Source organism: Vairimorpha necatrix, chromosome 7 (genome assembly GCF_036630325.1).
Source record: "Vairimorpha necatrix chromosome 7, complete sequence".
Lineage (NCBI taxonomy): Eukaryota > Fungi > Microsporidia > Nosematidae > Vairimorpha > Vairimorpha necatrix.
The window spans coordinates 516,107-528,455 of record NC_088822.1 but is presented as its reverse complement, the minus strand read 5'-3'; the positions used below and the strand labels follow the sequence as shown (position 1 = coordinate 528,455).

At 28.3% G+C, this 12,349-nt stretch overlaps 3 protein-coding genes across 3 annotated transcripts; 1 reads left to right on the top strand and 2 right to left on the bottom strand.

The window, feature by feature from the left end:
- Positions 1–71: 71 nt before the first annotated feature.
- VNE69_07062 (ribosomal protein eS25) lies at positions 72–443 on the bottom strand (the record flags this gene model as incomplete). The annotated part of the gene is made up of 1 exon (XM_065474066.1): positions 72–443. The coding sequence occupies one exon, from the start codon at positions 441–443 to the stop codon at positions 72–74; it is 372 nt and encodes a 123-aa protein (XP_065330138.1).
- Positions 444–3,707: 3,264 nt separating this feature from the next.
- On the bottom strand, positions 3,708–4,748 carry VNE69_07061 (putative SP-containing membrane protein; the record flags this gene model as incomplete). The annotated part of the gene is made up of 1 exon (XM_065474065.1): positions 3,708–4,748. One exon carries the CDS (start codon positions 4,746–4,748, stop codon positions 3,708–3,710), a length of 1,041 nt encoding a protein of 346 aa, XP_065330137.1.
- A 3,899-nt stretch (positions 4,749–8,647) lies between these two features.
- On the top strand, positions 8,648–9,004 carry VNE69_07060 (uncharacterized protein; the record flags this gene model as incomplete). Its single annotated transcript, XM_065474064.1, has 1 exon — positions 8,648–9,004. One exon carries the CDS (start codon positions 8,648–8,650, stop codon positions 9,002–9,004), a length of 357 nt encoding a protein of 118 aa, XP_065330136.1.
- Positions 9,005–12,349: the final 3,345 nt, after the last annotated feature.

Here is a 12,349-nt window from a genome sequence, read left to right as displayed (position 1 = left end):
TTTCAAAAGATGAAACAAAATTAATATGTAAAAATGAATATTCAACATTTATATTAATTAATATAGATAATTTATTCTGTTACTACTTCTTCTACTGGTACTACACTCTCTACAGGTGCTTGTACTTCTATTGGTTGTCCATAAATACTTGTCTGTTGACTTTTATGTATTAAAGAAATAATCCCTTTATTGACACAATGTCTCAATAAATTCTTAGAAACACTCAAAGTCAAATTCATTTTACTACCTAAAGAAAAAATAGTAACAATCTTCATCTTCTTAACTTCTTTCTCTACTTTCTGTAAAAGCTCATCTGAAACTGTAAACACTTTACGGGCCTCGTCTTTCTTTTTTATTTCTGTCCATTTTTTCTTTTCCTTTTTTGATGTTGAGGCGGCTTTTAAAGCTTTCTTTTCTTTGGTCTCTTGAACTTTTTTGGCCATTTAAAAATGAGGGCAAAAAAAATCAAGCATAAAGAAAATGAGGAAAGAAAAAAGAAAAATTTCAAGCATCTTAAGAATGTAGGGAAAAATGACAAAGATAGATACTTTGATATAAACAAGAAATTAAAAAAAAGAATGATATTATATAAGAAGACCAAGGGAGGAAACGTATGGAAAAAACAAAGTAACGATACTTTTATATAAATATTGAAAAAAATAATGATATAAATACAAAGATGAAGATGCATTTGAACAAACTTCCGCTTTTTGAAATATTAAGAAATACTAAAGGACCATAAGTTTGGCGGAAGTGCCCTTAGCTTAGTGTTTGAAGACGATGCTTCCATTAGCATGGATCGAATCTTAATGCACCAAAATTGTTTCTACTTTCTATAATGCAGTTGGAAAAACTCAAAAGAAATGTAACTGATAATTTTTAAGTAGATTCAATGAAATTTGTTCCCTTTGCCATATGAGGATTAGCATCTAGTGTATAAACGCACCTCAAGGCCGAAAAAACAGCATCACTTTTGAATGAAAAAATGATATATAAAAGTATCTGATGGGTACAGCTCAGTTGAAGCTCATGGCTGGTGCGCCTTAGCATAGGATCTGAGAGTTAAAAAGAGACTAGATGAAGTGGGGCTGTAGAATGTCGCGTGGACTCTATCCTACACGAAATTGTGACACGATGGCCAAAACTAGTGGGAGATTGCTGTAAATGCAGTCCAATAAAAATACTGGGCTGGAGATGTGGAGGCGTGAGGAGCCGTGTGTGCGATAGAAATGATTGTGGGGAGCTTTGAGTTAGTACAATGATGCTTATCCTCCGTGCAAACTACGCCCGCTTAACACATCGCTGTGAGATCACACCGGACACAATTTAGGGTATAAATGTAAAATGTTCTTCTGGAACCAAAATCCAATGGATACGGCGGAACTGTATGGACAAACAAGTTGTATGGAGGGAGTTTTAGTGAGTAAGAATCTCGCAGTACCAGTTAGATAGGAAAACACCCAAATCCTTTTAGTCCCTATTAAAGTTTCTCCCTGCCTTTTACTTGCAAAGAAAAAAGTCCATTAATGGTCTTACTAAGATATTATATCTTTTTAGGCATTATTTTCTAATTTTGGAGAACATATATAGAACTAGTACCTCATTAGCGCTATCGATCACATGCACAAGTTCATGTGTGGCAACATGCTGAAAAATAAATTCGAATGAAATTGTCACTTGCAGGACAACAAGTCTCTTAGGCATGTGCGAGATAGTGTACAAATAAGAAACTAAGAAATGTATATAATTTATCAGAAATCATAATAACATTTTATACTGATTTTATTTTTGAGTCTCGCTTCTGCATACCGACATAATATTGTATTTAATAGTAGATTGTTTATTGCTTTTTTAAGACTTCTTAGTTTTATTTCCTATTTCGATGTTATCCCCTCAGGGGTGTAAATGGTAATTAATTGCTGGCGACACATTGGAGAAATTTGACATCTGAAAAACAGTTGTCAAATAAGCATCTCTACAGGCCTTTATTGTATAATTAGGTCTTGAAGTTTTGACCCGTCAACTGTCAAATTTTTTCCTAGTCTTTTATTAGACCTGAATACATACAACTAATTCTTTCGAAAATGCAAATCACAGTTGATCTGCCTGTATTTTCCCCTGTTAAAATATATGCTGGTTACAAACACTTCACATAATTTTTATTTATAAATATAATAATATATAAAATTATATTAAAATTTGTTTTTTAGCTGTATAATGTATTAATTTCCATGATATGATTTTTCTTTCTCTACGAGTAAATTAGAGTACTATAAATAAAAATATATTATTTTAGCCCTCTATGCTCTTTCTATTCTTCTTCGGCAAATCTTTAATGATGTTGTTTACTATGAGTGAACTAGATTGTAAATTCGTCTTCTTAACGTATAAAATTAGTAAGCTAAAAACCAAAGTAATGCCGCTAGATACTATAAAAAACACTATTACATCTATACATACTATAAAAAACAATATACCCCCAGTAGACAACTTAATTGAACTAGAGACACAACATAAAAGAATCTTTTTAATTATAATGATGGCTAATAAATACAACGTAAATAAAATAATAATTGATTATAATAAAGAATGTATTTTTATGAAGGATAAACATATAATAAGAGACAAGAATCTTAGTAATTTGGTGCAAAATAGTAGGTTTGTGGAATTTATGATGGATAATAATATATAGTTCGTGTCAAATATAGAATAAAATAAATAAAAAAAAAAAATTTGTTAATTATAAAATCAATATGAAATATTTAAACTTCACGTCAAAACATGATGACATTTATAAACGCACAATTATAGCAATCTAACGAGATTTAAAATCAAAAAAAGGTATCTTAATTTGATTTTATCTGGTAAAGATAATTAAAAGTTAGGGGGTTAATTATTATATGCATATTCTCAACATCCCCGCGCTAAATTTGAGTAATGTAATTTTCTTTACTAATTGTGCGTCTACAACTTGGCCCTCGAAATAAATGTAAATTTTTATGTTGATTGGCCGTGGGCTGCGCTTTAAGCTTTTAAGTCTTAATAACCCTACTTGTATTGGTCTTTACGGTACTTTCTTTCCACGTTGTAATACATAAAGTTTATAAGCATATGATTTTTTTTACATGTGTCTTCCCAACAATGGAACCGATGTTTATCCTTCTATCGCGTTCTTCAACAACAACACAGTTTCTTTTTATTTTTTCTTTTTTTAAATTTCTCTAGATTTTTGAGCAATAATGATTCAGATATCTTGCCACGATAGCTTTATTTGTTAAAAGTGGAATGTACCACAAACTACATCTGGACATGTTTTGTGCCAGATCTTTTTATGTCCAAAAATGTTTCTTCATAGCTCCTCTAAGTTTTTGCCTATCCGTGTCCTTCGACTGATGCAAGTTATCTCCTTCTCTTCTGTTAGACGACTAACCATCCCATTCTAACCTATACTGCATTTTTACGTCTCATGCCTCGATGGAACTTACAACCACTTATTTTGTTTTTTGTTGAAAAAATTTTTTTTTTATGTTAATGATTATTGTAAGTTAAGGGTTAAATTTTTAAAAATATATTCTAAACAATATCCAACATGACAAAATAATCGAATTTGACGCCTATCAAAAATGATTTGGAATTACGAGAAAAATATTTAATTTATCAACAATCCAAAATAAGAAATTCAAAAAAAAAATCAATAAATTTTTTTTTCATTGTTTTATTTTTTTTATTATAAAGATAATCACTACAGTAGCCCCACAAATAAAGATTAATATAAAGCAATTAAAATTATTGTAGAATCTTTTTTCATTTTGCGGTATTCTATTATTCTTATTTTCATCATCTTCAGGTGGAGGATTGTTTTCAGCAACCCCCTCGTCACTTATTTCCTCTTCTTGGATATTTATATTTTTTTGATTGTCTAATATAGGAGTTGTGTTATTTTCTGATGCAGTAGCAAAGATATAATCAACAGGATAGTATAAGTTTCTATCTGGCGTTGATGTATTTTTAGTTTCAGTTGCTTCATCTTCATTATTTTTTTGAAAGTGTATACGAGATAAATTATTTCTAGTTCTCGTTTTTGAGTTAAGCCCTTCTTGTGTGTTTTTATGCGAAACCTCTTCATTTTTATTTGCACATGAATTTTTGTCGCCTTTTTCGTCTACAAATTCGGACAAGGAATCATCCACTTGTTGTTTAGGTTCACAAAAAAATTGGATATTTTTTACAACATTCCATTGAGATTTATCTCGAATCTGCAAATTATAAATTTCATTTTTTTTATTCAACAAAAAATATGGACTTATCATATGTGCAATTTGTCTACCTTTAACATCATAAATGTAAGCTTCTATTTGATACATTGTTTGTTTTTTATCACATAAAATTTTAGAAAAAATATTTTTATGTATTTTAATAAAATCATCTAGTTTTTTAGCTACATCTAATGAATCATTAAGCAATTTCTCGCTTTTTCTTTTGATGATTTTTATTTTTTTATTTGTAAATCTGTTTAAAAAATCTCTCCCTTTAAAAACGAGATTTTTATTTGATAACTCAAATTTTTGTTCGTTCTGATTTTCAAAAAATGACAAATCGTTGCAAAAATATTCAGTGAGCATTATTTTACAATTATCTGAGAATAGATTATTGTCATACATTCCTAAATAAAAATATTGTTGTGTGTGCAATTCGGAAATATTAAAAAATTTCCTGACTGCTGATACTAGAACAAAAGATAAAAACATTTAAAAGGGGTGAGATGAGAAAAAAATTTGTGACAAAACAACTGAACTAATGATGAAAAATAATTTTTGATGAGTATGAGTGTCGAAGTGTGAAAAATTTAAAAAAATATTTTTATTTTAGAGGGTATTAATTGCTGATCAAATAAATGAAAAGGAATCTAAATAAAAGTTATTAAAAAAAATTGATAAGTCTTGATAAATCTAAATAAAAAAGATTAGATACATTTGAAATCAGGTATCTGCTATCTGTTCATTTTACAAGAGAATTGATAATATATAAGACGATCGCCGGATTATGCGTATAGCAAGAATAATTTTGAATTACGCTGATAGATAAGCATCAAATTCCCATAAATATTGGTATTCAATCAGGAAACTAGGAATTAAAGAGCGAAATAAATACAAAGCATTTTTCGTTACTCTTTGAATTTATAGGAAAATTATAAGAAAAGATTTCTATAATAATAAATCTAACAATAGATGTCATAATGAAAACAAAGCAATCTTTACTTAAAAACATACGAAATCTAAAAACTTTGAATAGCTAAACTTCGTCAACATAAAATATCGATGAATATAATGTAGTAGCTAATTGAAAAAGTCTGTAATTATTTCTGGCCATTGATTTTGACCTTATGGAAAGCTTTAATCATTGCTTTGGCTAAGTGTTATTAAATAAATTTCATTGAATATTTCCAGTTTAGGTGGTTTTGTAAAGTATTGAAGATGATTATTGTTGTGAATAGTTTAAGACTAAAAAAAATTTAATAGAATTAATATTAAGATCTTATTAACTACTTTAGCAATAATTGAGATGATAATCTTAATATATGTAAAAATGTTATATTTTGTAAATCTTGTGATGTTGAAAAGCTATCAAAAAGTCGCAAAAAATCTTTAGGGTCCCAATTTTTAACAAAAAAATCCTTAAAAATCATTCTAATATTAAAAAAAAAACAACAGTAAAAAGTTGTAACTTAATTTCACAAAGGTATAGGACATTTAAAGTTAAAATTTACCTGAAATGGATATTGGGACCGCCATATGTCAAAAATCTCAGCCAGGCAGCGAAATACGTTTCAACCCCTGTCATATTATTTGTATAAAAACATAATCAAAAAATATTCTAATAGCATGCGTTCTGAGGTTCTCGATAACTAAATCACATATGTTATACATCAGGAAGACAAACGCTTTAAACGTTAAATTGCAGGTTGGGAAACCCATTTCTGAACCATTTTGATAAATATATTTTTTTTAACACTGTCTATAATGTAAGTCCAATATTACACATGTTTGTGAAGATCCACCAAGAACATTGCTACTTTATTGACTTCATGTTATAATTTTTACCAGTCTTTATGTATCTTAGACTGTCTCCAATTTACTTTTTTTTCTTGCAAGTAGAGGTGGGGAGAAACCTTACATAGGGATTAGAGGGATTTGAGTGTGATCTTGATCCAACTGATAATATGAGATTCTTATTCACTAAACTCCCTTATACAACTTGCGGTGCAGCAAGCTCTGCCGTATACCTTGTATTTTGGCCCCAGGAGAACATTTTCCATTTATACCTCAAATCGCATCCATAGTGACCTCATGGCGGATATACTTAACTGGCATAGGTATCTATAACCCGAGGATAGAATAATCGTACTATTCAAAAGTCCCTACAATTATCTGTATCCATACACGGCTACTTACACCTCGAAACCACTAGCCCGGCATTTTTATTGTGCTAGGTTGATCACCAGTCTACCGCTAGTTTCGGGTACCGTGTTACAAAATCTTGAAGGGTAGGGTCCACGAGAACTTCTATTGCCCATCTTCGTCCAGTCTCTAAGTAAGCATTAGGGTCCCACTCTAGAGTGCACCGGCCATGAGGTCCACCTACCCCATACCTATCAGATTTTTTTTAGTACCATTAAGTCACCACAAGATTGATATTGTTTTCGGCCTTGAGGTGCGTTTCTACACTAGATGCTAATCCCCTTGTGGCTAAACACACAGCTTCATTGAATCAACTTAATGATTATCGTAGACATTTCCTATATCTGAGTTGTTCCAACTACATTATAAAAAGTAGAAACAACTTTAGTGTCGTGATTTGAACCCAGCCATTGCTCGATGGACACATCGTTTTCGACCATTATGCTAAGGCACCATATCCTATTTACTTTTTGTATTGTGTGATATGCCTTTTACAAGCTTATACCTCTTATAGGATTATCGTTATATTTACAGTAGCTTAAAAAAATGGATACATAACATAGTATGTGGTTATCGAATTTTAAAGTACAGCAAAAATAAAGTAATATCATATTTATCTCATGGTCTTGACCAATAGACCTTATTTTTTTATTGGCAAAACGAAAAAAACTGCATATCGTTTACGAATTTGTATCACATAACAGGCCGTATAATTAACAATTTTTTTTTTGTTAAATAAGTATAAATAAAATATTACAAAAATATAATTATGTTATACAGTTAACTCGGTGGAATATAAGTAAATTTAGACTCTTTTTATCATTACGCTAGTTAGAAACCAAATAAGAAATAAATTATGTTATAATTGGTGTGAGTTATTGATATATAGTAAAGAACCTTAACTTTTAAAAAATAACATGGTAAAAAAGAAAAAAAAATAATGCTCAGGTTCATAGTCTGTAAGTACATGGAATATACAAAATTAAAAAAAAATGTCTGAGCGAAATTAAGCGTATATCCAAACGATGATCATTAAGGAGACTATTGAGGGCATCTCGTTGTACTTCTGACAAGAAGACCAGTAGCAAGGTCATGAAGGGGGCTTTTAACAAACTTAAACTACGCAGTGATGTTAAGCAAAACTTATTAAAAATGTTATTAAACTCCCCGTTCTTATAGTGTACATTTAATATGTCATAACACAAGAACCATCTTACTTGTTTACCTCTATAATTTTTATTTTTCTAAATCTTTTTTATCAATTTTTATAAAAATATTTGAACCTCTAATATGCTTAAATGCTGATAAAATCTATATAACCGTTCATTAAATTAATTTTTAAATGTTTGTTACAATTATTTATACAATATCTTAAATATAAAAATTTATTTCTTTTGATATAAATATTAGACCTATTTTTAGTATTTGTAGTACTACAAGATAATTAATATAAATATCTTAAATTTAGATCTTATTTTACTATTATACAACAGTCTATAACATAGATTCTGTATTTAAAATTACGCTGTAGACAATTTTATTTTTTTTAGTCTAAATATTTTTCTTTAAAATATTTTTAATTTCTAATTTTTGAATTTCTCCTCACTTTTAATTAAAATTGTTGAAAACTATACAAAAATATAAACAGCAAAATTGCCGACTAAGCTCGTATTTTCACAATATATCTCAAAATCGGTTTGTGACGTGGTAACTATCTAACCATCATATCATTTAAAACAATTTATAAAACATTACGTTTCATGCACGATAATACAATTTACAAATCTTCAAATACTCATAACACCAAAAAATTGTCAAAAAGTTTGGTGCAACACGATTATCTTAAGTCCTTCAATCAATTTTTTAATTAAATTATTTATCGCAAAAAACTATCTAATGAATTTTTATATTGTATTTATTTGCCGCAAAAAAAAAGTTAATATCAAAGCTTTAAACAAAAAAAACATACATTTATAAATTTATTGGTGTGTTTATTAATGTTTTATCTTGAATATTTCGTCATTTATATTTATAAAAATACATAAAAAATGGGAAAATTAAAATTAGATAAATACCTTAACTTAATTGATAAATCACTAATATAACATAAAATAAAAATATTACTTTTCCATATCTTTGTTGATTTGTATCAGAAAATAAATAAAAACAAAAAATCAATCCTAACAAAAATGATTCTTGGATTCTACATGACAATATGTAAGGCATTTATAGATGAATTGTTAACTACTGTTTTTAACGATATTCTAAGAAATGAATTAATAAAGAAAATGGATGAAAGGAGAATAAACGAAATACATATTATAAATAACGATGAAGGTCTTTATGTCACTTTAGTGGACACATATGAGACAATAAAACTATTCAAACCTAAAACTGGTTTTATACATTCATGTTATAAAATTCTAAAAAAGCTAAAAGATGTACCTATAGAAATTTTAGGCACCATATTTATTTATATTGTTGCACAATATATTAGAAACAATATTTTCTTGCCTATAATGACTTTTTATTCTCCAATTTTCTAAGGTTTTAATCAGTATATATTTTCAAGAAAATCAAAAATAACTTGTCTCACAAAAAATCCCTACCTCAAAACATACTGGGCCAAAATCAAAGCATAAAAAGAAAATAAATATTTTGTTTTTATCCGTACTAATTATAAATTCAACTTTAATAACTGACAGTAACTTCAAAAAATTAATATTTTTGTTTACTTAATGAAGCCATTTGTATAGCGCATATCAGCAGTTTCATAGTTCAAATAATTTGTCTTGTACATATCTATTGACGAACCTTGCTATTTGATTTTTATTTTAACATAAAGAATATCATAATTTTAATATTAAAATGCCATCGACCACAATACCTCTCGCTTAGTCGAGAAAACATATAAGAACATAAAATAAATCTATGCTAAAAAATCATAGTTCTTTAAAGTTTATGATTAAATATGTGATTTTTCTGAGCAGTTTAAAGATCTCATACTCCCATGAAACTAAATTTTAATCACTTATAATAACAAATCTATACCGCTTGCTTTTACAGATACAGCGATCGTTGCGCAACTAAGTGCGGTAATCACTGCACACTTATTTTAGATTTTATTTCAAAAATATGTCGAGAAACTTTATTAACGATTACGAAATAGCATTTAAATTTTAAGCTGTAAAATTACTCTCAAGGCTTTTAAATATGAAATTTATGCTTTGTGAAAGAAAAAACAAAGGCTCTTATATGTTTTTTATTGATTTTAATCTATTGTATATACTAAACGCATACGGTCAATGTGTCTTTGAGTTTTCCCTGCCGATTTTACATTCTATTTTGCAGCTAAACTAGTTTGATATTTATAATGCTATATTTTAAAGTTAAACAATTGGCAAAACGGGCAATCCCAATTTATTATATGTAAAAATCATATAATAGGACCTATGGCATGGTTAAAAAAATTATTTATAACGTATAAATGCAAATTGTGCATAAAATTCCTTGAACATCAATTTTAATACCTTTTCAGCATTTTTATAGTTATTTTATGTCCGTATATTTCCTTAAAACAATTAAATCTGTAACCTTTTTTAGTTATTACGAACATTAAAATTTCAAATTATAATCTGAATCCTTTACAGTGTGTTTGCCATTTTGACAGCTGAGTTTTTGTTTCGTAGACAATAGTTGCTTGGATATCTTTACAAAATCATTTTTGCATGCAAGATCTTGAATTGTTTTTTTTAGAAAGGCTATTGTTTAATTTTCCTATCATACAAAGAAATGTTAGGAATTTTTTTAGTTAGGCATTGTTATCAATTAAAACGATTCGGATGATATTGTAGAGTTTACAACTAATCAATCTTTAAGCTTTTCGGTCCAGAAGTAGCACTTTTTCCATTGGATGTTTGATCTAGTAAACTCAGCTTTATATTATTTTATTTTTGTTCAATAAATATTCACAGAAATAAAATCGTTCGGTACGATACAAAAAAAAAATTTTATCTTGATAATCGTCGCACCAAAACGGAAAATTTACGACATTGACTGCATCTATGCAAGGGCGTGCCCATTCTTACCAACTTCCCGCATTTTTGAGCTGTTTTAACCATCATTCTTTCATAAGTTTTGGCCTAGTGTAAAGAATCTTGTATCATAAAATCAACGAGATCTGTTACTCTACTTTGTCTGTTATCTTGTTCTGGCTTGAAAAAATTTCCAAATTTATCAGCCAAGTGCCTTTTAACCAATTATTGCTTTGCATACAACAGATTAGCACACAAGCTTGTTTATTTTCAACATTAAGATACGTTTTCCGCATATACATACATCCCCAAGAAATTTTATCGCATACAATATTCTCAATTTGCATCGTTACAATTCTCATTCGAAAGGATTCAAAATCTTGTAACTAAATTTTTTCGTACTTGTCAAATCGTGCCCAACTCTTTGTAAATTACATATGATTTTGACCATTACAAAGCGCGTTCTTCTGAATTAGATCTTAACTTCATCAATCTTTAGATCAAAATCTTAAAGCTAAAAAAGCACTTTTCCTAAAAATTTTTGTCAATAAAATAGTATAATAAGATATATTCTTTGGACGGATATATGTAATTTATGCTATATTGAAAGAAGACATGCCAATAGTATATTGGCACGCCAATTAGTCGTAACTGAGAAAGCCCATTTGTGTATAATTTGGTTACCTTTTAAAGAAATTTTAACATAAGACCTTCTGGATTAGAGATATCGAATTGAGGTGGTCTGCACATTGGAACGGAAGATAAATTATAATCAGCAGTACGATTTAAGGCCATAATCTCTCATAGGTCCAAATAAAACTCGGGTCTGATAGCATCTGCCAGTTATCGTCGGGTATGTGCAATATTTTTGTAAAGGATGCATATAAACACCTTTCAAGTGATAAGTTTATGGATATAGAACCTATGATGAACAGATGTTGATACAAGAAATTGTGACGTAATTAATGGATTTTAAATAAATATATAATATGTGATTAGCTATGATTTAAAATAAATACAACGTTGTTTATTTTATCTTCAAATGAAATGAATTATCTTTAACCGGAGAAAGCGAAATCCTTTTTTTTTTCAATTGACATAAAAAAATAAATATTTCGTAAGTTCTTTTTTAAAAATAGCTTTTTAAGCCTGTACGCTTCTTTTTTTATATTCTGTATTGTAGCGGTATATATACTGAAGCATCATCTTGTGTTATTTGTTTGTGAAACATTACGTTTCATGTTCGATTGCTTGAGATTACAAAACAGATTAAGAATTGCAGCGAGATACATTTTAAATAGGGTTTGGGGAATATGACAATCTTAATATTTGAAAATTATTTTAAATATAATTAAAAATCTTAATCATTATCATCATCGTCTATCTAAGAAATTTTTATATCGTAATCGATTACTGATAAATTTAATATAATAAAGGATTTTAAAAAAAGTTAAAAATCTATTTCAGAAATTTTATGATTATAAAATATAGCGTTTTGTTTGATTATTAGTCATATATATTTTAAATAATAAATCATGAAACGAGAAAATATATAAGAGATAATAACTGATCTATAATTGATTAACCACTAATATTGCAAAAATAAAAAGATCTATTTTTTACTTTATCATTTGTTGATTTTGTATCAGAACATCTATAAAATCTCAAAAAACTTATCCAAACAAAAATGATTTTTGCGTTTTACATAGGAATATGTACAGCATTCATAGATGAATTATTAACAACTGTCTTTAGCGATAATCTGAGCTATAAATTACAAAAAAATATGAATAAATTGAGAATACATGAAATTCATATAATTAACAATGAAGAAGGTATTTGTATTATAATAGTAGA